Source organism: Astyanax mexicanus, chromosome 4 (assembly GCF_023375975.1).
Source record: "Astyanax mexicanus isolate ESR-SI-001 chromosome 4, AstMex3_surface, whole genome shotgun sequence".
In the NCBI taxonomy this organism is placed as follows: domain Eukaryota; kingdom Metazoa; phylum Chordata; class Actinopteri; order Characiformes; family Acestrorhamphidae; genus Astyanax; species Astyanax mexicanus.
The window spans coordinates 29,854,949-29,881,348 of NC_064411.1; the positions used below are offsets into that span (position 1 = coordinate 29,854,949).

Sequence of the window (26,400 nt, forward strand, 5' to 3'; positions counted from 1 at the left end):
GTACAGTATTTGCCCCTAAATCTAATAACTGAGTTTGACTTTTTCACATCTGTGGAGGAGTTTTGTTTCACTCTTCTTTACAAAATTGTTTTACTTCAGACACATTGTAGGATTTTCCAGCATGAATGTCCTGTTTAAAGATCATCCACAGCATCTCAATCAGACTTTAACTATACCACTCCTAGCATTTTTAAAATGCTGTATTAACTGTACGCCAGATGTAACGGGACACACACAAAAAGTCCACAGAATATTTTGCTTAGCTGTTTGTTGGTAAATGTGAGATGGCCTTTGAATTATTTTTGGTCAGCAGTGTTTTTTAGGCTTGGAATTCTCCCATGGAGACCATTTTCAACCAGTCTCTTTCTTATTATTGAATTTTTAACACTGACCATAACTGTGGCAAGTGAGTTCTTTTGTGACCTCCTGGATGAGTTGACCATGCCTTTTGGAGTAATTTCAGTAGGCCATTTGTAATTAATACTGTATCTAATCACTGTGGTCCACTGGAGTCCCAAAGCCTGAGAAATTACTTTGGAACCTTTTCCAGACTGATAGATGTCAATGACTTTTTGTTTTCTCATCGGTTATTTTTTCCCTTAATAAGTGAAATCATAAGATTATCTGAAAAATGTAAGTATGATAAAAAAAAATGCGTTTTTACATCACTGTAAGTGATAGAAGGTATAACAAAAATAAGGCAAAAGTCACGGGACATGATGCTTGCTCCATGCCTTTTGGGTTTTCAGTGTTCAGTGCTGTATTGTTTTTTTTTTTTCTTTAAAAGAAACATCATCATCAGTCCTCCTGTGCTTTGATTCCATCAGCTGGGAAGCTCCATACCGTGTTCCAGTGCAGCAGCTTTGTACCTTTAAATTGAAACTCATCTCCGTGTGACTTTGAAAGTAATGCCTGACCTCTAACGGAAATTAAGCGAGTCTTGTAGCTCTGCTATAAATGATCACTCGCGGCTCTAGTTTCATGGCTCTGTAGCTTTTTTTTTTTTTTTTTTTAAGCCTCTGATGAAATTACTTGTTGAGTTGAGGCTCTGGGCAATTCCTTTTTCAAGGCCACTGTGCTGGATCGGAGAGGGTCCGGGGGGCTGTGGGTGAGCGACAAAACACTTTCTGTAGGAACTGGAAATTAGATTGTAAACAGCCGCGTGTGTGTGAAGATCTGCGCTGCTCGTAGAGAAGCGCACTTTATGTTGGCTGATTTAGTATGCCGTGTACGCTGCTGAATATTGACTAGTCGTGGGTGTACTTCTAAATGCAGATGGAAGATACACAGTGCCAGAATCAATACGCACTTGTGTGCCTCCGAGAAAAATGCATCTTAATTCACCTCAGTTCGCTCCTCGGGTTCTCGGGCCTCGGCAGCATAAACATGACTGATCTTCAAACAGCGTCCACAAATCTGGACTAGGTGTAAACTCGAGACTTTGGGAAGTGCCTGTTTTAAAAGAGTGATAACTTAAAAGAGATATGTTGGTTCTGCGGTATCTGTAGGCCTTGCGTTTGCTGTTAGTACGGACAAACGCACACCTCATGTGACGTACAGAAGGGTTCTTGAGTTTTTGGAGACTGAAATGGAAAGTAAATCAATATGTGGGTTTGAGATTTCCCCCAAATTTGCAGATGTTATTTTGAGGCTGTTTTTAATTCAACCTTGGCAGAAGCAGCTCATTATTTCCCTCCTTGTCTCTTTCGCTGTCTCTTTTACTTTGTTTCTCTTTGTGCTTCTCACTCACCCACTCACAAATTCCTCATCTCTCTCTCTTGCTCTCTGTTTTTTTATATTGCATCGTCATATACAGTAGCTTGGAAAAGTATTCATACCCCTTGAAATGGTTCACATTTTGTCACCTTACAACCACAAACTTAAATGTATTTCATGGGGATATCAAGTGACAGACCAACGCAAAATAAATGCCAATAAATGCGAAGTGTGATGCGCAAAAATATTCTTCCCCCATATCAATACTTAGTAGAGCCACCCTTCACTGCAGTTACAGCTGCGTGTCTTTTACTGTATGTTTCTACCAGCTTTGCGCATCTAGAGACTGAGATTTTGGTTCATTCATCTTTATAAAACATCTCAAGATCAGCCAAGTTGAATGGAGAGCGTCTGTAAACAGAATTTTTCAAGTCTTGCCACAGATTATTGGGTGGAAAAAGAAAAAACAGCTCATCACTCTGAACACACCATCCTCACTGTGAAACACGGTGGTGGGAGCATCATGCTGTAGAGATGCTTTTCTTCAGCAGGGACAGAGAAGCTGGTGAGAGTTAATGTGAAGATGGAGGGATGGAGTTAAATCTTGTTGAGCTTCTTTGGCAAGACATGAAAACTGCTATTCACAGATGCTCTCTATCCAACATGGCTGTCCAACGAGCTTGAGCTGTTCTACAAAAAAAGAATGAGCAAGAAATTGGTAAGGAAATACCCTGAAATACTAAAGAAAGATCACTCAGTACTTAGTACTGAATCTTAGTATTGAAACTTTTGCACATCACACATTTCAGATTTTTATTTAATGAGAAAGTGTTCAAGAAAAATGAATTCCTTTTTTTAAGGAATTGTAGATAACCAACACGTCTTGAGCTCCTGTATATTAAAACCCTTTTATCTTTATTATCCATGAGCATACGGTCTGTAGTTCACCTTTTACATGGCCCTATATGGCCTTATGAAATCTGATTTAATTTTAATTTTAGTTTTTTCCTTAATTTTATGTTTTGCCGTTTTTATTTTATTTTTTTTTTTTTTTGCTTAATTTTTTTGTCTTTTCATCTAAAATATATATTTAAGCATCAATTTAATGATTCTTTGATCTGTGGAACTCTCAGGGCCTCACTAATGTAACCATGTGTTAGCATGTTCATTTCCTTAGTGTTCACTAGTGGCTCTATATAAAATCTAATAAAATAGAGGGACTTCACACCGTCAGTCTGGAGACTGTATTTTTATTTTTTTTATTTTGACTTTGCAGGTTCTCTCTCTCTCTCTCTCTCTCTCGGTTCAGTTCAGTTTGTAGTCAGTGCAGCTTTAAAGACAGAACTGATTGTAACAAGTAAATATGTCACCGCCTTTAGCTCAGGCTGTTCTGTTCTGCCTGACGACGGTTTGACACTTCTTCATGAATTTGAAATAGATTGTATTCAGTTTTTTTCTCTCTCAGATTGCCTGTGTTTTTTCTCCATCAATTCTGCTGACAGTTTTCAAACTTATTCAAACCTTGCTTGAAATCGCATGATCGTCTGCTGTCTATGAATGACCTCAGGGAATGATTTCTGCTCAGTATAGATCAGGGTTATAGCAATCAAGTTTGGCCGTGGGCCAGATATTTTCCAATGCCATTACGTGGCGGGCCACAAAAAAAAAAATAGTTTTGGAAAGTGAAGTGTAATGGGATGGAGTGCTACAGACTAGTAGCTCTCCAACCCAGAGGGTTGTTGAACCCAATTGCAGAACAGTTGAAATCAAAGCAGGTAAACCTAAGAAGAAAAAAAATAAATAAATAAACACACTACTCCTAAAGCGGGATCGATCCTGTGTCATCAGGGTCGTGGTCCAATACACTACACTAGCGCTGACTGGCTAGTGAATTGGGAAACAGGTGGGAAAAGGTGGAGCGCGACAGAGAGACCGGGGAGGGATATAAACAAAAGCTGGCCAGAGAGGCATTTTTTTTTATTTATTTTTTTTTTATTATCGTTCATTATAGTTCAAACAACCTCACGGGCCAGATGTTTCATGCTTGTGGGCCACATCTGTCTAATGCCGACCCCTGGTGCAGATCCTAAAGCTTACATTACCTTTAAAAACTATACACCTTATTCCACCATTTCGCCCACTTTCAAGAATCACTGTTGCTTCTTCTGCTTTTTTTGTGGAACTTCCAGTTATTTCATGCCAAGGGCCCTAGCTTACGCCCTAAACAAGGCTCATTGCTATCTTACACCCCGTCAACAGTCTATTTTCATGCCTTGCGCCCATGCCGATAAAACAGTATCAGAGTTTAGGAAGAAATTTTCACTGATGGGTGTGATGGCCTGGAAATGCTGGAAGTGCACCACTGATTGATTAAAACCCGGACAGCAGTCAACAGTCAGCCACCCAATCCAATCTTAGCTATGCATGAGTATCCTCTGCTGAGACGCACTTTGCCTATGCTCCCAACAGGCTTACTGTGCTAGTGATAGAGGCATAGCATTGCTCATGCAAAGAAATCACTACTTTTACACTAGCTACTAGTCAGATCCACTAGTTCCGTTGTTATAAAGCTAAATGAGTTATGCTTAGATTCCAAGGACAGAGAAGAACACTTATTTAGAAACTAAACTGAGGATAAAAGACTGAAGGATGGAGGATAATCTTCCATTTCCTTCTCTCAGGTTGTTTAAATGTCATTTTTTCCTTCTGTCAGTTTCATGATGATAATCAGCAGAAAGGTGTGAACACGCGATGTGCGTCACGCAGCCTGTTGCGTTGGGCAGGTGGCAGCTAATTCACAGCATGGGTGTCCAAAATTTGGAACGATATACTATTTAAAAAAAAAAATACAAAAGAGGAGAAATTATATTCTCAAAGGAAACAATGAGCTCTAATGGCTCCCAGCAGTTTCACTTCACTCTGTTTTTACACACCATCCAACACTCAAAGGTTGAGGTCAAAGCACAGGTGAGCAGGTACAATTACTGCAATCAATTCATTCATTTATTTTTCCAATACAAAATCTACTTTTAGTATTCTTTACACAATGATATACAGAGGTGCTTGAACGTTTGTGAACCCTGTGGAAATTTTCTATATTTCTGTATAGATATGTCCTACAGGAGTTGGACAATGAAACTAAAACACCATGTTTTTTGGATACAATCCGGGTTAGCACCGAACATCCCTTTCAGACAGCTTCCTCTTACAGCGTCCACAGTTAATCCTGTTGGATGTGGTTGGTCCTTCTTGGTATTATGCTGACATTACCCTGGATACCATGGCTCTTAATACATCACAAAGACTTGCTGTCTTGGTCACAGATGCACCAGCAAGATGTGCACCAACAATTTGTCCTCTTTTGAGCTCTGGTATGTCACACATAATGTTATGTGCATTGCAATATTTTGAGCAAAACTGTGCTATTACCCTGCTAATTGAACCTTCACACTCTGCTCTTACTGGTGCAATGTGCAATTAATGAATATTGGCCACCAGGCTGCTCCAATTTAGCCATGAAACCTTCCACACTTACACTAACTAATGACAGGTGTTTCAGTTTCATTGTCCAACCCCTGTAAATCATCATCAGCTTTTTACACAAGTCCTAAAAGTAGATCCCAGTTAAACAAATGAAACAAAAATATTATATTTGGTCATTTATATATTAAGGAAAATTATCCAATATTACATTTTTTTGTGATTGTGTAGCCAAACTAGGGTGTGACCCCCCGCCCCTTTCATTGTTGATGACCATTTTCTTTTTTTTTTTCACTGTCCCCCACCTTTTTTTCTTGTTATACTTTGTTTTATTTTATTTTATTGTATTTTTTGTCTTCTTCTCACAATGCCCACAGTACCTAAAACTCTGTATAAACACTAATAAATAATAAAGCTCAATTGGTCCTCCGAAGAAGGGGGGGTGGTGGCGGGCAAAAAAAAAAAACAAAAAAAAAATCTTTTTCTGAGGTCCTCAGAAATCTAATTTGTTTTTGCCATTACATGCTTCCACAAATGTGTGTTTAAGGGACCTGACTTTGGTCTTTAAATGAAACAGGCTCCGCCCACTCACTCCTGATTGTCATCCCATTCATTTAAAAAACAAAAAAATCCTGACTCTTAATTTCACCTTCAAATGAATACTAATCCTAGAGATTTGCATACATTTGCCACTTACATAAATGTATATAATATAAATATTTACTCCTCAATAAATATGAATATTCTTGTCTCAGTTGGCTTCTCTTTATTTACTTTTATTACAGGCGTGAAAATCTGATGATGATTTTATGTCATATTTATACAGAAGTATAGAAAAAGCACCACTGTATACATTAAGCAGCAAAAGAGAGAGAGAGATAAAAGCCACATTTTAACATTGTATTGGATTTCATTAAATTCTCTCTCTTTCTCTCTCGCACAGCGAGGTGTGGGCATTAGAAGGTTAAGTCCAGGGAGATGGGGTATTAGCCTCAAATCAAAGCTGGCTTCAGTAGGTATCTGTATTTCACACATTGCAGGGTTTAATGCTTCAATGACTGCAGGTTGGACTAAGGAATACATGCTGGAGACTGTGGAAAAAAAGCAGTGGAACCCTAATGATCAAAAGGGTTAGAACATACTGTACTTTGTTGCTTTTTTTTACCACACAGTTACACACAGTCTCCTCCAAAAACATTGGAAGTATTGAGCAGTGTGGCCAATCATTTTGTCATTTCTGCTGTTGACTAAAAGCATGTGGGTTTGTGACTGTCAGGTGTGTTTTATCTTGATACATTGATTATTTAAAGGTTACTTTCCGCTAAAATCCACTTATTTTGTTCTTTGTTAGAAGACTATAGGTCTCTCTGAGCTGTATATGCATGAAACTCTTCCTCAGCCTCCACTGTCTGCAGTAGCTAGTAAAAGAAAATCCTCAGAAATACGAGTTGATCCGAGAGATGTTAGGGCGTCTATTTCAACCAGTGAGTTCATGGCCTCGCCCACCTCGGCTCAGGACCGCCAACAGCTAGCGCTGAACCCGGGCTACAGCTGAACTGACACTGTCTTATTAGCTAAGGAGAAGCTAACAGCTCTGTTTACTCTGTTTACAGCTTCTGTTTACAGAGTTAGTTAGCGTACGCTATCTTGTGTAAGTAACTATAGGTTTAAATTGGATCTCCGGTTGATTCTGTATTTTACCAAGACCTTAAATACAAGCATTTATTCGCACAGCCGTGGGGAGAGCGGCGCCACGGCGGGCAGTCTCTGTCCACATCGCGGCATTGATAACATTTCTCGTCCGCAGGGCCACTAACTTTAACTTTACCTAGAACTCAGTGCTGTATCTTTTTAACTACGTCTGTATCTCTGAAAACATTGGTCCTTTGAGTTTTAGAGCTGTAAAATTGACTGTGGTTGGGGGAGCAATGGGAAGGGGGGCAGGTAGGCATTCTCTACTCCAGTGCTGTTAGTCAATCAGAGAAGATATATTTGCATGTGTGAATATTCATGAGCAAGCACTTTTTTTTTTTTTAAATGACTCACATGGCATTCATTTACACTGGAGACCACAACTAGACATTTTAAAATGAATTTTAAAAACGATAAAATGAGACCTTTAAACAATAAATAGTGCAGAACGTCCATCGCTCAACTATCGTCCATAACCAGTACAACCTTACTGAATGTCCTGAAGAAGAAAGTCGTCACTGGTGTACTAAATAACAGGTGATGAACAGCTAGACCAAGGAAAACTATAGACCAAGGACGGACTGATTGTGGTGACTGATGAGACAAAGATTAACCTTTACCAAATATGATGGAAAGGCTAAAGTTTGGAGAAAGAAAGGACCTGCTCATGATCTCAAACATCTGTGAAGAGCTCAACAGTGTCTGCAATTTCATGGATTTTTGCAGAATAAAATGGACTTATTAATCTTCATTGATGTTTAATGGACTCAGAATTCTACAGAAACATTTTGTCTGTGAATATAAAGAAAGATGAAACCGAACTGATCAGCAGATCCTTCATCGTGCAGCATAATGATCCCAAAACCCACTGCCGCCTGGAAAAGCATCACTTTTTCAATATGTTTGGAGGGGACTGTAAATACTGTAGTAGTTTGTGTGCAATAAACAATAGCATAAAAATATATGTGGTATATTTTGCTTTGTAAGAAACAATGTAAGAGGCAACCAGTGAAAGAGAAAGAAAAAGGGGAACACCATTCCCAACTGATACTGTTAAGATTCAGGCTCGATAGCCCATCTTATACTGCAGTAATTTCCATTGCAGTGATTTTCATTCACCATCAATCCCAGGTGATTAGTGGTAAGAGGCTCTGCAGGGTAATAGTGAGCTGGATCACATTAAATCTCCTCCAGACCTTAAAAGAAAGCAGTCCGGTGTGATACGTTCACTGCGGCACTGAAGCGTGGAGTCTCTGCACTGCCCAGGAGAGACCATTTCCGCAGAAAGGTGCGAAAATTTTCAGGACCACCTGCAAACTGAGAGAAACACACTTTTATTACACTCAGCCTTAAAAAAGCTGGAAAGTGGTGCAGTAGTACTGGAAGATATAGAGTTGCATGGGGGCAAACAAAAGGACTGTTTCTTTAGATAATACTTTATTTTATCTCCTTGGGAGGAGTCTCTACTAATTCCACTGGACCTAACATATACAAAAACACATACAGTGGCTAGAAAAATAAAATGAACCCCATGGAATTTCATGGTTTTCTGAATGAATTTGTCATATACAGTCATATAAAAAAGTTTGGGCACCCCTATTAATCTTAATCATTTTTAGTTCTAAATATTTGGGTGTTTGCAACAGCCATTTCAGTTTGATATATCTAATAACTGATGGACACAGTAATATTTCAGGATTGAAATGAAGTTTATTATACTAACAGAAAATGTGCAATATGCATTAAACCAAAATTTGACCGGTGCAAAAGTATGGTGCACCCTTATGTCGGGTGTCGTGTAACAAGCCCCCACCTCACCTCTCTGCCTGCAGAACTTGCCACCTGATTGTCCGACAGAGTCTCACCGACACATATTTGATCAGACGGGACTTTAAGCTTTCCGTTCATATAAATTATATACGGGTAGCTTAAAGAGAAGTTGTGTTACAGCGGATTAAAATAGATATTAATTTTTTCATGGCTCAAATTTCTTCAAGCACTGTTTGGATGTAAATGAGGATTACTGGAGACTGGTTTGATGGATCTGCTGGTTTGTGGAGCGGTGTTTGAGGCAGGAGTGTGAGGTGGTTCCACCTGGGCTCTTTTTACCCTCCATCACAGCCGACTGACGCTTCTTGCTTTTTCTGTTGCTATATTTAATTTTATCGCTCCAGAAAAGACCACTCGTGTGTGCAACCAACTCAAGCATTTGGGAGGGGAGAATTCCCATACGTAGCATATGGGAATGGAAATGAATGCAAGAATAAGATTAGATAAGGGACAGATAAGTGTCAAAATTATTTTTTCCGTCCAACTGGCCCAAACTCGAGATTGACATGAGCTGGCCCATCCGGAATCCTCCCATATCTCCCAATTAGCCACTCTGGGCCTGGAAGAATAAAACAAGGAACTTTGAAGGAGATCTTACTTTTTAGTTTTTTTCCCCAATGGATTTCTTGTAGATGCTTTACCGCACTGGGATGTCATTGCTATTTTTAGAAAGAGTAAGTTCTGCCCTTTCTCACCATATATGGATTATGTTTATGTGTGAAGTAATTAAGCTGAGAACACAAGGTGGGATTTTGGATGTAAAATCCGTCAGTAGGGTTCTAAGGGTTAAAAGATTATTTGTGTATCTGAGAACTGGAGGCATTTGCATGTTAGTGCAAAGTCACTTTATTGGACTCATTCCATCATACAAGGTCATCATTCACAGCTGGAGTCAAACCACAGACAAAGTCAGAGCAGGTCACTTTGGGAAAAGACAAAAAAAATCAGCCAGACAAGGTCAAAACCAAAAAAACAGCATGAAAATAAAAAAAAAACAGAAAGAAGAACAAGGTTTAAACTGAACCAATTAGGATACAAGCATTTTTAGCTAAAAATAGAGAACAAATAGGAGAACCAAAAATTCTAGATATTGATCATTCACCCTAGTAAAAAAAAGTATACTAAGTATTATTATGCTATAGTGCACTAAAGTGTGCATGTTAGTTTACATTAGTAATAAGTATATTTAAAGAGTGATCAAATAAAACAACTTTTTTATACTTATTATACTTTAATTGTATAAAAATAGTACAAAAGTCTTACTTAAATTAAAAGTGTTCTTGACTGTAATAAAATGGAACTAAAGTTTTAAATATACTTAAGTTACATTTAAATACACTACTTCCTGTATGTATGTAACCCCATATTTTAAATATGCTTACAGTAAAATTATATTTAATACGTTTAAGTATCACAACTGAATCACTATTATACACCAGGTATATTAGAAATGTACTAAGAATTGATGTTAAATATATGTGATCTATTTACATTACAGAGTACAAATATACATGCTTCTTGTTCCTGTCTTTTGTAAGGAGCACATTTCTAGTATACTTTGTTGGGTATAAAATAAACATTTTGATGTACTGTTTTTAATATACAGTTTTTAGCATGTTTTTAGCATTAACTTCATTTTTATATTTGACATTTTAATGTGTTATTTAACACCGTATCCTATAGTATATTTATATTTTCCCAATTATAATTGCAGAGCATTGAAATACATTTGAACTTTATCTTATATTAATGTAATACCTAAACATATTTTTAAAACATTTTACAAATGTAGTAATTTAATTTACTTTCTAAAAAGTTACACGATACATTGTACTTTAAGTGCTTTAACTACTGTAACAGTTTTTTTTTAAAACACAATTTGCTAAAAATGTACAAAAGTATATTTGGAAATAAGTATTTTAGAAGTATATTGAATTACATTAAACTAAAAAATGTGCTTCATAGTAGTCTATTTATTTTTAAATTCACTATATTGTACTTTTTTAAAAGTATGATCAAAGTTTACTTTCAAACATTTGATGAAAGCATAATATTAATGTACTTTTCATATAGTTCATTAGTTCATTAGTTCAAGTTCATTAAGGCTGTATACTTACAGCATACTTAGACATTTCTCAATATGTTTTAAGTACAATTAAGTAATTTTTTTATTCACCAGGGTATTCAATGAGGAAATGATGCAATGTTACATATCTGTAAATGGTATATTAGCGTAAAAATATATTAGCTAAACATTTCCAATAACTTTTGATTAGTCCTAAAAAGACCTGTGTGATTCATGAGTCATTGTCTTGCTGCATGACCCATTTGCTGGTATATTTCAGAATGTTTCATCAATGATGGCAATCCCTTTAACAGGCCTAGATGCAACAAAACTGGGCCAAACCATGATCCTCCCACCACCATGTTTCACAGATGGAATCATTTTTTTTTTTTAATGTTAGAATGCAGTGTTTTCCTTTCTTTTAAAATAATGCTTCTTTTTGGTTTTCAATTAAAATAAATCTATTTTGGTTTTAAAATCCACAAAACATTGTTCCAGTAGTCTTCTGGCTCGTCTGGCCGTACCATACGGCAGACCTCTAACCCTACAATGCACACTATTGCTGTTCAGTGGTCTTCTGATGGGGGTCTCATGAACATGACCCTAATAACCATTGTAACCTTTAGCCAAAGAGGGAAAGGCCTTTAGTTGCTTAGAAGTTACTTTGGGTTCCTTTGTGACCTTGCAGATTATTATTGTATAGAGGGTAATAATGGTGTTAGGTTTTCTCCATGTGTACACAGTCTGTTCTGAATGTGGATTGGTAAAGTCCAAACTCTTAAGAGATGATATATTTTTGTAATATTTTTCAGCCTTATAAGCATCAACAGCTCTCCTCAGAAATCCTCCTCCTTCTTGTGGATTTCATTTTCCAGCAGGACTTGGCACACTGCCCACACTGCCAAAAGTATCAATTGGTCTTATATAATATTATAATTTTCTGAGACTGATTTTTGCATTTTATTGGCTGTAAGCCATAAAATCATTAACAATAAAAGAAATAAACGCTTAAAATAGATCACTCTGTGTTTAACACATCTATATAATATATGAGTTTCACATTTTCAATTAAATTTCAGCTGAAATAAAGTAACTTTTCAATGATAAGTTATTGAGATGAACCTGTATACTTTGCACTTTAGCCAGGTTTTTTGTGGATTTTTAATGTTGGTAGCTGAAATCGAATGAAACTGAAACACCTGGTTTTAGAGCACAATAATTTAGTTTCCTGAAGGACAGTTCTGGTGGAAACAGGAGAGTTGAGGTGCACATTGAATTCTGCTGTGATTTGGGCAGCCGTGGTTTTATGTTTTTTGGATACAATCCAGGTTAGCACCCGAACTTCCCTTTCAGACAGCTTCCTCTTACAGTGTCCACAGTTAATCCTGTTGGATGTGGTTGGTCCTTCTTGGTGGTATGCTGACATTACCCTGGATACCGTGGCTCTTTATACATCACAAAGACTTGCTGTCTTGGTCACAGATGCGCCAGCAAGACGTGCACCAACAATTTGTCCTCTTTTGAACTCTGGTATGTCACCCATAATGTTGTGTGCATTGCAATATTGTGAGCAAAACTGTGCTCTTACCCTGCTAATTAAACCTCCCACACTAAAATGACAGGGGTTTCAGTTTCATTGTCCAACCCCTGTAGCATTTCCATTATGCAGGGTTTATGTGAAACCTGTCTCTCCTGTAAGTTGCTGTAGATAAAGATGTTGGATGAATTAGTGACCTGTTCTGCTCTCACAGCAGCGCTGGAGGAGGGGTGTGTGTGTAGCGCAGCAGGTGGGCTGAGGGGTGGTGTTGTCAGTGTTGTATGGTGTTGTAACACTTTTTTCTCTCTCTTTTTTCACAGGAATCTTGGGAAGTCAGGGTTGCGAGTATCATGTCTGGGGCTCGGTAAGTGTTTAACAGATGATACTGTTATCAGGAGTCATACTGTGAGCTTCAGCACTTTCCATCTCTCTTTCTCTCTCTCTCTCTCTCTCTCTTTCTATCTCTCACCATGTCTCTCACTTATTCCTTCTATCGTACTCTTTCTTTTTCCAACTCTCTGTCTGTGTCTCTCTCCCACACTCTCTCTCTCTCTTTGTCTAACACATTCTTTCTCGTTCTCACTCATTCCAACACACACTCTCACACTTCTCTCTCTCTCTCTTCCTGCCTCTGTGTTAGTCCCTTTCTCACTTTTGCGCCTTCTACCTTTTTGTTTCTCTCTTTCGCACACATAATAGTGCATCTCAAACAATTAGAATATCATTGAAAAGTTACGTTATTTCAGTAATTCAGTTCAAAATGTGAAACTCATATATTATATAGATGTGTTAAACACAGAGTGATCTATTTTAAGTGTTTATTTATTTTATTGTTTATGATTTTATGACTTACAGCCAATAAAAAGACCAAAAATCAGTGTCTCAGAAAATTTAAATATTATATAAGACCAATTGGTACTTTTGGCTGCAGTTTGGTGCAGTGTGCCAAGTCCTGTTGGAAAATGAAATCTGCATCTCCATAAAAGTTTAAAAGTTGTCAGTAGCAGAGGGAAGCATGAAGTGATGTAAGATTTTTTAGGGAAAACAAAACTGCACTGCCTTTAGACTGGATAATAAAACACAGTGGATCAACACCAGCGATGACATGTCTCTTTTCAATTTTTTTTTTTAAATGCACTTGTACACTCACTCACTTTTTAGTCAGGCGTGACTGTTGAAACAGCATTAAAAGCCTTTAACATTGAAAATATTTAGAAATATGATTAAATGTTGATACCATGGACCATGGTATAAAAAATAGTCGTCCAAAACTTTTTACAAATTAATGAAGTTCAACTTACATAGCGCCTTTCTAGAAACCCAAAGACGCTTTACAATTAACACCTTTTACATACAACCATTTACACTTAGCACTCATCCACACACCGGTGAGAAGCGGCAACCAATAGCGCACAGCGTACTCTCAACCGGAAACAACTGTCCACCTTGAGGAAGACTGCATCCAGCACTACAGCATTTACCCAGGACAGAGTGCCGATCCATATCAGGACACACACTCATACATACATTTACACATACACACCATACACTTTATACTTAAACACAGATCAATTTAGGGAAATCTCAGAGTATCCAATTTACCTGATCTCCATGTTTTTTGGAGTGTGAAAGAACACTGGAGTCCCCGGAGGAAACCCACGCAGATAGGGACTTGAACCCTGGGAGGCGAACATGCTAACCACTAAGCCACTGTGCTGCCAAGTCTTTTACTTAGCTAGCTAACTACCATTAAGCTAGCTGCCCAAGGACAAACTTACACACTCACACAAAACAGATCCAGATCCTAAAAACATCATGATGAAACTGGCTCTCATCAGGACCGCCTCAGGAAAGGAAGAGCACAAGTTACCTCTGTTGCACAGGATACATTTACCAGTTACCAGCCTCAGAAACCGCAAAGTTTAACCCCAGATAAGAGCCACCTAAATGCAGAGCATTTTGTTTTTATTTTTTAACACCAAAAGCATGACTTCAGTATTAATTCACAATGTAGGGAAAAATAAAAACATTGAATAAGAAGATGAAGTATTTCTCCCAGAAAACAATGAAAATTACCACCTGGTTCCACCTGGCAATTCCAGATGGTCCAGATCTTTAGAGATTTGTCCTTTACAAACAATTCCTTATGTTCCTTAATAGTCTTTCATCAGACATCATCCTTCTTCTACTATTTTGTCTACTACTTCCTGAGATCCTGAAGCTTCTCTAGAACCAACAACCCAAGTACTTGGATTCTTGGTCCCATTCTATCCAGGTAATTTAGAGATCTGTCCTTCACAAATGGTTCCTTATGTTCCTATACAGTTCCTAAACAGGCAAATCACCATATACTATGAAGACCAGTGCCAGTGGGTTCCCTATCTTGAACAAGCCATCCCAAGAGAGCTTGGGTATCAGCAACTACAGACCTCTATAGTTTCCCTCCTCTCAAAGGTCCTTGATGGATTTGTTTCTCTTTCACACTCAGAACAATCTACAAGACTCAGTCTGGCTTCTTAACCTCTTTGCAGTCTTCAAGACAGTTGCCCACAAAATCCTTCCACCCATTCTCACCAGTTTTAGAATCACTGGCTCTGCATGGTGGTGGTTTGGATTGCCTTGTTCCTGGAGGAGCATTCTTACCAGGTTAAAAAGCAAGGGGCCACACCTCTACCATATAGACTTTTCTTGGGCATCCCATTAAGCTCTTTGCTGGTCCTACTCTTTTCTTACTTGCTTGCTCTTTTTTGTGGAAGTCCTCTCATGGGTTCTCTTTTTAATCATAAACTAATAACACTCGACTTATCTTTTACTTCCCACGTTCTGACACCCAGATTTCAACATCTCATAATGGATGGCAGCTCATCACCTCATCACCTGAAACTCAACTCAAGACTGCGCTGCTGTACCTCCCTGTATCTCCAGGTTTTCACCAATACCTGGCCATTACCATCAAGAACTCACTTGTCCCTCCAAGTGCAGAAGCACAAAGCCTTGGAATAGTTTTGGATGACCAGTTATTGTTCTCAAATCGTGTTACAAACCTGATGATTCCTTTACAACATCTGAAAAATGTAACCTTTTCTCTCTATTGAAGACACTCTGGTGCTTGTTTTGGTTCTAGTTTCAAGACTTGAGTAGTGCAGCTCTTTGAAGGCTACCAGGCAGAGGGCCACACTGTTCCATATAAACTTTCCTTGGGCATCCCATAAGGCTTTTATCCCATAAGGCAATTTATGCTCACTCTCGTTGTGAAAGTATTTTCATGGGTTCTCTTACCACTGTAAGAGTGATAACATTAGACTCTTCCATTCTTTCCCACCTTCTGACACCCAGGTTTCAACTTACATCTTGGCAGGTCTTGCTGACATCTCATCATGGATGGCAGTCCATCACCTGAAACTCAACTCCAGCAAGACTGAGCTGCTGTACATCCCTGTAACTCCAGGTCTTCACCACTATCTTGCCATTACCATCAAGAACTCCCTGGTCCCTCTAAGTGTATCATTACAAAACCTTGAAGTAGTTTTGGATGACAAAATCTTGTTGCAAAACTGGTGCAAATTTCTAATGTACAACATTTGAAGGATCCAACCTTTTCTCTCTATTGAAGCCACTCGTGTGCTTGTTTAGGCTCCTGTTTCACGACCGGTGTACTGCAGGTCTAATCAGGTAGTTAGGCAAGGGGTCACATCTGCTCCATGCAGATTCTCCAATGGCATCCTACAAGGCTCTGTGCTCGGCCCTCTTCTTTTCTCACTTTATTCTCACTCTCTTACCACTGCTACAGTGATGCCACTCGACTCTTCCTTGGCAGGTCTTACTGACATCTCATCATGGATGGTAGCGCATCACCTGAAACTCAACTACAGCAAGACTCAGCTGCTGTTAATCCCCGTATCTCCAAGTTTTCACCACTACCTTGCCATTACCATCTGGAACTCACTAGTCACCTCAAATGCAGAAGCGCAAAGCTACGTTTTTAAATCTTGTTGCAAACCTGATGCAGATTTTTTCTTTACAACATTTAAAGAATTTAACCTTTTCTCTCTAGTGAAGCCACTCGGGTGCTTGTTTAGGCTCTTGTTTCAAGACTTGAGTAGTGCAGGTCTTAGCGGTTAACTAGACAAGAATTCTGCTCCATGCAGATTCTCCAATGGCATCCTACAAGGCTCTGTGCTTGGCCCTCTTCTTTTCTCACTTTATTCTCTTTATTCTCTCTTTGTGAATGTCTCCTGATAGGGTTCTCTTACCATGTCTATTCAGATAGCACTCAATTATTCTATTCTTCTCCACCTTCTGACAGCCAGGTTTCAAGCCTTGCCTTTTTTGACATCTTGTCATGGATGGCATCTTACCAACTTCAGCAAGTCTTTACCCCTATCTTGCCATCTTTTTCAATAACTCACAGTTCACTCCATCTGCAGAAGCACACAGACTTGAAGAAGTCATGAATGACCAGTTACCATTCTCAACCTTTCTTGTAAACCTGACTTGTCATGCAGATCGTCACATTCAGCTTTCAGAGAATTGAACCTAGTAACTTTAAAGAGAGCATCCACCTGCTTGTTTAATCTTTTTTTAATTAAGACTTGATTACTGAAATCTCCATCTGGCTGGTCAAAAATGGACCAACATCTTTGTTCTTGAAGGTCAAACCCCAATCTGTACCAAGTACAATTTGAGCTTTGTATGGCTTCTTCCTAATGCAACCAGTGCAACCAGATGCAACATTTTTTCTGTCTTCCTTTTTTTGGTTCCACTTTCTTTGGACGGTCCATTATACAGTATATGTCTCATAGATGCTCAACTAAATGTCTATTAAATGCAACTTAACCCTAAGTTGAATGTAAATGGTTCTCTGTAGAACTTCAACCATGAATACTCCTCAATACTGAACTCTAATCCAAACTTAAATTAAACCTTAAATCTAACCCTAAACCTAACCGTAAAATGTTAGGATTAGTGTAGGATTACATTTAAAAGAAAGTCATTAACTTTCACCTTAGAGTTTAGTTGCGTTTTATTGGCATGCAGTTGACTGTTAGTAAAAATGTTAGTTGAATGTTTGTTAAGCATCTATGAGGCATCTATAATGAACCATCCAAATATTTTTTTTTTTTTTGTAATGCCCTGTCATATAAATCTGATATCTCTTTTAAAAGCACCTACCCCAGCACTTAACCTTGAACTTTCCTTTAAGTGAACCAATGTTACACATATATCGAACCTACATAAATATTCAAAGATGCTTCACAATCATCATTTAGCCAATAAACACCAGAAACAACTGTCCACCTGAAGAAATATATTGAGCACTAGGGAGTTAAACAATTTAAATGTTCTTCAGTGGTCAGGACCCCACAGGACCACCACAGAACACCTATTATTTGGGTGAAGGGTAATTTATTCCCAGTACAGTGACACTAACATGGTTGTGGTGAGTAGTGGTTGGTCTTCCTCTTGTACTTCATCAGGTCATAAGATTCTTCCCACAGAATATTGCCCACTGGACATTTCCCATAGGATGGTCTTGGCTGGACATTTCATGGACTATTCTCAGCCCAGAAGTGAAACTGAAATATTTAAAAACTCCAGCAGCACTACTGCATCTGATTTCATTATGTACCAGCACAACACACTCTACTAACACACGCCACCTGTGGGGTTCTGACCATTGAAGGACAGGGTAAAATGGTGAAATTCTGTACTTTGTAGTTATCCACACTGATTTTGTCATCTGTACTGTATTTAGTAATTACAGGGCTTGGACAATGAAACTGAAACACCTGGTTTTAGACCACAATAATTTATTGTCCTGGCGGACAGTTCTGGTGGAAAACAGGAGAGTTGAGGTGCACATTGAATTCTGCCGTGATTTGATCAGAAGTGGTCTTATGTTTTTTTGGATACAATCCGGGTTAGCACCCGAACATCCCTTTCAGACAGCTTCCTCTTGCGTTCACAGTTAATCCTGTTGGATGTGGTTCGTCCTTTTTGGTGGTATGTTGATTTAACCCTGGATACCGTGGCTCTTGATACATCACAAAGACTTGCTGTCTTGGTCACAGAAGCGCCATGTCACCCATAATGTTGTGTGCATTGCAATATTTTGAGCAAAACTGTGCTCTTACCCTGCTAATTGAACCTTCACACTCTGCTCTTACTGGTGCAATGTGCAATTAATGAAGATTGGCCACCAGGCTGCTCCAATTTAGCCATGAACCTCCCACACTAAAATGACAGGTGTTTCAGTTTCATTGTCCAACCCCTGTAGTAGCATCTAAGCTTTAGAATTCTCCTGGACTTTTGACTGTTTGCACTAGTCACAGATACTAGATTGAGTAAACAGCAAACCATGTTTGTAAGTCCCTGTGAATAAGAGTATCTGCTAAATGTTCCAAATGGAAATGTTTCATCATTTTAATTTGGTCGAAAGTGCTAGACGATGGCCAACAAATGGATGCTAGGGGTCAGTGGGTTTAGCTAGCCTCTTTCTGAGTCTCCCACTCAATCTCTCTCTCTTAATTTGTCTCCCACTCTATCGCTCCCACTCTCTCTCGCTTTCTGTTTCTGACTGTTTCCCTAATCAACAGTTTTATGAATTAAAGATAATGAGCCAGCTCGCCTCTCTAAACCAACAAACCGCCGGAATAAAACATAAACAAAATCCCTGTTAGTCAAGCTGGGACTCATTTCAGAGCGCTGCTATGTGAAAAGTTGCAATTTCATGAATGAAGTCCCTTTGCATGTTTTCCAACCAATCAAACTCCCAATCTGCTGCACTTATTTAGCGCTTCAAGTTTCAAAGCATAACTCAGCAACTTTTTTTTTTTCTGGCACTGGCTCGGCTTATCCTGCTAATGCTAATCTCTCTCGTATCGATGTTTAATTTAGAACACATGATGGATATAAATTGCTTGGCAGCAGTTAGCGCACACAGCTAAGACACAGCAGGGCAGAAATGCGTTGACAGTCATTTCTCTTATCTCAGTCTCATCAACCTCGAGTCATAAAGCTCAATGGACTAACCAGACCCATCAACACATAATCGATTACTGTGCTTCCAGCATGGAGGCTTAATGCTTTAGCTGACTTCCCTTTGCGGGTGTCAATAGAGGCAGATTACAATGCTGGCGTTTCGTGCTGGTTTTCCTGACTGTTCATTGTTTTTTAGAGCTTTCACTCGAGCATTTGCAAACTGTTAGACTCTAGACTAAAGCATTTTTGGTAGATTGCATGAAGATGTGCACAGCGGTTACTGGCTCTAGGCTGAATGATCTCACTGAGACTCTGGATGGTAGCAATGCAAAGAAAACGAGTGTTTACCTAAAGACATCTCTCTAAAGCAGATTCTCTACTTATAATTGCAACCAAGCAATGCTAAGGAGGCTAACAAAAAATAAAGGCTAGTATCACAGGTCATGGTGTCATCCACACACGGAAATCAAACAAACAGTTTGGTACTAACAAAGTAGTCGTTCAAAAGCAGGCAGGGTCAAAATCAGAATTAAAGCAAATGATAGCAACATACCAGAGTGTGAGCAGGCAATAAGGGTCATAAACGAGATATCCAAAAAGCAGGTAGATGGTCAAGGCAAAAGGAGAAGTATATAAACATCATAAGGGTAGACAATGAGTAAAACAAACAATACAAGGCTAGGCAAGGGAGTGGTCGAAAAATACACAACGGATTGGCAACAAAAGAGCAAAAACACAAAGGAAACATGAGGTAAAAGAGCTAGAATACAAGATTCAATACTGGGCAGGGGTGAACAACTGAAAACAAGGGGTATTTATACTAGGGGAAGCAGGTGCGAGTAATCTAGAGCCTTGGCGAGCCAGAGTGCTGAAGCGTCACGTGATCAGAAATGTCCGGGAGGTCTGGTGTAGGTGCGTGCTGGGACTTGGAGTCTTTAGTGTGCGTGTTAGAGTCCATGGCAGGGAGACTGACAACGTCAGAAATGACAATGACACTGAGGTATGAAAGATAGAGAACCATTACCGAAAGTGAAAGAAGCATGTGGACTGATGAAGTACAGTAATATCACAGCATTTTCCTATATAAATAAAATGTTACATTGTGCAGTTGGTAGCATATGGTGCCTGGAGTAGCAAAGATGAAGGCACTATTATCTATATTAGGGCAATTTTAGGGTTAATTTAGGAAAGAAAAAGAAAAAAAATGCTACAAAATGTTGCTTTGGGGGTTAAGAAATACGCTACCACTTTAAAATAAGACTACCTAGAATTTTAGAAATTCTAGAATTTCCCCTCGTGGACCAATAAAGTATCTGTCTATCTATATATCTATCTATCCATCTACCTTTATAAAGGGTTTATAAATGTTTTACAATTTATTAATGGTTCTCCGAAGGTTTAGAAGGGCCTCACTGCACACCACTGCTAATTAGTAACCATTAATAAGCTAATAGTAAACCATTTATAAACCCTTTATAAAAGGTAGTCTTATTTTAAAGTGGTACCAGAAATACCAGTGTTTTACAGTGTGGGGATGTTTTTGGTGGGTGTAAACACACGCAAAGGTCCCTTCTCCAGAAGTGAGGCGACGTTTCAGCTGATAGTAGGTGCATCTGACAGGTACAGAGAGAGATTGCTACCACAGTGACCCAACACTGCTCCCCTGGGCCACTGACGGCTATGAATCATGGGCTGTGTAGTCTTGGGGCAGCGGGTGAGTCAAAAATAACAGAGGTCTCTTAGGGAAACACAGAGGAGGGTCAAAATTATAACGTAACACATAGACTCATGTTGGTGTGCTTCATGCAGTGCCTTGCAAAAGCCACATTTCAGGCTTCAAACATAATGATATGAAATTGTAATTTTTTTGTGAAGGAATCAACAACAAGTGGGACACAATCGTGAAGTGGAATGAAACGTATTGGATATTTTAAACTTTCTTTAGAAAAAAAATAAAAAGTGGGGCGTGCAATATAATTCAGCCCCCTTGTGTTAATAGTTTTTAGCACCACCTTTTGCTGTGATTACAGCTGCAAGTGGCGTTTGGGGTTTGTCTCTATCAGTTTTGCACAACAGCTGGAGCTCAGTGAGGTTGGATGGAGAGCGTTGGTTTGTGAACAGCAGTTTTCAGCTTTTTCCACAGATTCTCGATTGGATTGAGGTGTCCCCCACACTCAGCTCTACCTGCGATTTCCAAGCTTCCAACTACAATACCCAGAACGCACCACACCATGACATCACGCTCACTCCCAATCACATGACACACCGCATGACACCTCCAGGAAGTCCAAAGTACTGATTACCCTCGGTATTTAAGGACCATGCTCACACTCACACCTCGCCGAGTATCTGTTTGGTTATCCTGCAATACAAAGCGTTTCTATAGCCCTTGTTTGATATTCCGTGTATGATCCTGTTTTTGTGTTTTTCCAACTTTGATTATTTTTGCCTGCGCCCTCGTATTGGATTACTGTGTATGACCTGGACTGTTTATTAGTTTTTGGATTACTGCCTTTTCTGTGATACTGCCTGCCCGTGTATGAACTCTGGACTGTTACCCGTTTATGGTATGGTTTCTCTCAGCTATGTCTCGCTGGTACTGACCCTGTTTGTCTCGATTATCCTCGTAAGATCTTGCTCTTTTAATAAAGCTATTTATTTGTATCCGCACAAGTCCCATGCTTGTCTGGCCCTGACACATTCGACACATTTAATAACACGTTTATTTGTGATTCATTACACTGTAGATTTTGCTTTATGTTTTGGGTCATTGTCTTGTTGGAAGATAAATCTCTGTCCCAGTCTCAGGTCTTTTGCAGACTCCAACAGCTTTTCTTCCAGAATGCTCCTGTATTTGGCTCCATCCATCTTCCCATCAATTTTAACCATCTTCCCAAATCTGTCCCTGCTGAAAAACCAAACCATGATGCTACCACCACCATGTTTGACAGTGGGGATGGGGCGCCTTGTTCCACATGTTTGTTGTACAAACAGCACTTCTAATGCCTTTCTTTCAATAGTGGCATCCTTCTTGCCACTCTTCCATAAAGGCCAGATTTGTGCAGTGTACGACTGATTGTTGCCCTATGGACAGAGTCTCTCACCTCAGCTGTAGATCTCTGCAGTTCATCCAGAGTGATCATGGGCCTCTTGGCTACTGATCTCTGATCAGTCTTCTCCTTGTTTGAGCTGAAAGTTTAGAGTGACGCCAGGTCTTGGTAGATTTACAGTGGTCTGATTCTACTTCCATTTCAATCCTTTTGTTTCCAAATCCGGCTTTAAACTTCTCCACAACAGATCTCGGACCTGCCTGGTGTGTTCCTTGGTCTTCATGATGCTCTCTGCTCTTTTTAAACAGAACTCTGAGACTATCACAGAGCAGGTACATTTATACAGAGACTTGATTACACACAGGTGGATTCTATTAATCATCATCATTTAGGTCACCATTGGATCATTCAGAGATCCTCACTGAACTTCTGGAGTGAGTTTGCTGCACTGAAAGAAAAGGGGGACGAATAATATTGCACGTCCCACTTTTCAGTTTTTAATTTCTAAAAAAATTTTCAAATATCCAATAAATTTCGTTCCACTTCACTTTCAATTTCATATCTTTATGTTTGAAGCTTGAAATGTGGCAAAAAGTTGAAAAGTTTTGCAAGCCACTGTATGTGTCACACCTTAGCCTGTCTCTGTCCAGTGTCTTTCCCTTTTTGGTTCCTTCCTGCTCCTGTCCTGTTCTCTTGTTTTGTTAACATGTCATGTTTCCCAGCCATGTGCTACTCCGCCTTAGCCCCGCCTTGTCATCTGTAACCCCTCCTGTCTCATTTGTAACTCCGCCCCCTCATTACCTCCACAGGTGTCCCTAGTGTGTGCCTATGTATAAATACCCCATGTGCTCCTTTGTTGTTTGTCGTGCTTTTTGTCTGATCTTGTCTTGTCACTCTGTCCAGATCTTGCTTATCTGTTTTGTTTAACCTCAGACCAGCTGTGTTTTTTGTCTTCAGTGTTTCAGGTTTGCTTTTTGTAGTTTGTTTCTTTGTTTGTTATTTTTGCTTGTTTGTTTCATCTTTTAGTTTATCCTCTGTTTTTTAGTGTTTTGTTTTTTAGTTTAAATATCCTGCCTCCTCCTCTTCGGTACAGTATGCCTATACAGATTGATAATATGTAGTGTTTAAAATTGATAAAATTGATTACTAATTCAGGTAGAGCATTAAAAATGAAGTACATATAAGCCCAAATCAGAAAAAAGTAAAAAAAAAATGCATTTAATCTTACTTTTATTTCACTGCACCTCTATTGCATTGCATTTCACTGTGAATTGCGAGTTGCTTTTGGAATACAATGCAGTTCAGCTGATTGCTTGATTTTTTAAGGAGGTTTGCGTGCAATTCTGGCACAAATTTTGCATTTGTTTTTAAAAATGGAATTTCTTGTGCATTGTTTTTTTTTTTTAAATAAATGTAATGTAATTGTGGTTTTGCATTTCATTTTGGAACATATTCTGCATGATAATTAGTAAAGGCAATGCTTCTTTGTGACTGCATTAACACTTTTACCACTAAACCTCACTAAGGCTGGTAGAAAGACTCCAACAAAAGCAGGACGAATTATTTTTTACTTCAACTATGAACTAACAGGGCGGTTTCAAGACTTTTGTCCATATAGCATAGTGTGCACTAATTACATTACTCGAGCTGGAATACTTTATTCCACAAAGAAACAATATTATAATAGCAGCTTGTTGAGAACAGATTAATGATGCTTCCGTAGCTTCTGTTCACTCTACTCTGTGTTCAGATTCTAGTGCTTTCTGAATGGGGTTCACAATCTAAAGAAGAAGGATTACTGATTGGTCCATTAAACAAAACTGCTAAACTGCTGCTGCCTTCTATCAAAATCTTTTAACTGAAATGTCGAAATTAATTGTTGTTTAATTGAACTGATTTCATTTTTTTTTCTCTTGTTCTCTCTTTCTTTCTCAGGAACATGGGTAACATTTGGTGGTCAGATTTCAGATGAGGTGAGCTATTCTTTTAATTTTAATATTTCTAATATTTCTCTTGTTTATTCACTTTTCTTTGTTGTATCAAATCATCCTGGCAATAATCAGTATTTTATACTGTTGGAAAGTCTGTTAATTTCCATTGAGCCACATTTGCAAGGAACATGCATTTGTGGGATGAACAGCAGAGCTGAGTATGTAACATGTGTTTATTTAAAAATTAGCTGATTAGAAATTTGCTGAATTCTCTCTGCCATTTTTAAACATCTTATTGTGTCATTGACTCGTTTGGTGCCTGAACATCTTCTTGGGGTGTCCGCTTCACAGCCTGTCTTTGACATCCCATGTTATATGGAACTTGGCCTTCAGTTTGGAGATTCTAGTACTGGGGCTCACTTCAAATAATGCAGCAAAACTTGTTTTGTGGAACACCAGCTTGAAATTGCCCTATCCAAATAAGATGCACATGGCTGGGCGATAGTTTGCACTTACCGCTCCTTGGGCTTTCTTTCCAAAAATTAGACATGGTCCCCGAGGTCTTTGTCATGGAAATGTGGCAGTATTTATTTTCTGCTGATTTTTTCTTTTTTTTAGGAAGTGTGAAAAAGAGCACACTTACAGGGGTTGGACAGTGAAACTGAAACACCGGTCATTTTAATGTGGGAGGTTTCATGGCTAAATTGGAGCAGCCTGGTGGCCAATCTTCATTAATTGCACATTGCACCAGTAAGAGCAGAGTGTGAAGATTCAATTATCAGGGTAAGAGCACAGTTCTGCTCAAAATATTGCAATGCACACAACATTATGGGTGACATACCAGAGTTCAAAAGAGGACAAATTGTTGGTGCACGTCTTGCTGGCGCATCTGTGACCAAGACAGCAAGTCTTTGTGATGTATCAAGAGCCACAGTATCCAGGGTAACATCAGAATACCACCAAGAAGGACCAACCACATCCAACAGGATTAACTGTGGATGCTGTAAGAAGAAGCTGTCTGAAAGGGATGTTCTGGTGCTAACGCGGATTGTAGCCAAAAAACATAAAACCACGGCTGCCTAAATCACGGCAGAATTCAATGTACACCTCACCTCTCCTGTTTCCACCAGAACTGTCCAGTTGTTTCAGTTTCATTTTTCAAACCCTGTAACTTAACACTGAACTATTCAAAATGAAAATTGTTTATTGATTGGATAGTAAGCGACAGCGGGAGTAGCATGTTTTTCGATGCTAGCCAATCTGTGTGCAGATTTTAGGCACACAGAAAAAGGACTGATTGGGTCTGTTTGAATGAATTGTTAATGTTCAGTAATGATAGAACAATGATTCAGTATCTAATGAACTTCACCTCAGACAGAGGACTCGGACTCAGCCGGTCTCGTCCACACTCTCTGAGTCCACCTCACCCCGAGACCGAGACAAGACCAATGTTGAAAAGTGAATGGATACTTTAAATGAATATGAATACTTTTTCTAAGGCAGTGTAGATTTCTCTAGATTTGAGTCTATGTTGGGAAGCACTTACCATAATGAGTGAAGACCCCATCAGTTTAACATGGCATACAATACATGGCATTATAATGGACAACCACCATACCCAACAAGCATGCCAAAATCCAATAATTTACCCAAATTCAGACTTCAATTGGTGTTGTTGACTGACGCCAAACCTGTGATGAAATGAGTCCAATTCAGCCAATCCCTGCTCACCCTGCGCACTGAAAGCAGGTGCTAGGCACTGTAGTAACACAGCCATATGAATCACTGTGGCCCTCTTACTAACAATAACTGCTTCTGCGTGGGCTCCTCCTGTTCCTGACATTCACTGGGGCATGTGAACAACACCATTAGCCAATCATCCATCACTAAAGCCCCCCGTGGCAACAACATCCAAGGCAACCCTCGCTGTCCCCCGAGGCGGGGTCTGATCCGGCGTCCAATCACTTCAGGCTGGTTGTCCAATCAAATTAAGGCAAGAACGACACCGTACCCCCCCTCCGCCGTTTCCTCCCACCCCTTCTGTCACCCTTTACTCAGCTGTCGGAATTAATAATGTCGGGATTTGTTAAACATACGCTTTTGCCTCTGCGGTCAAAC

General features: G+C 39.2%; 1 protein-coding gene across 1 annotated transcript in view; it reads left to right on the plus strand.

Moving 5' to 3' along the window:
* The window catches only part of kcnab1b (potassium voltage-gated channel subfamily A regulatory beta subunit 1b), a 155,805-nt gene that overhangs the window by 69,381 nt on the left and 60,024 nt on the right, over positions 1–26,400 (plus strand). Inside the window, exons 3-4 of the mRNA XM_022679220.2 lie at positions 12,641–12,684; positions 24,287–24,324. Coding sequence (XP_022534941.1) covers positions 12,641–12,684; positions 24,287–24,324 — 82 coding nt within the window. The remainder of the gene's footprint in view (positions 1–12,640; positions 12,685–24,286; positions 24,325–26,400) is intronic.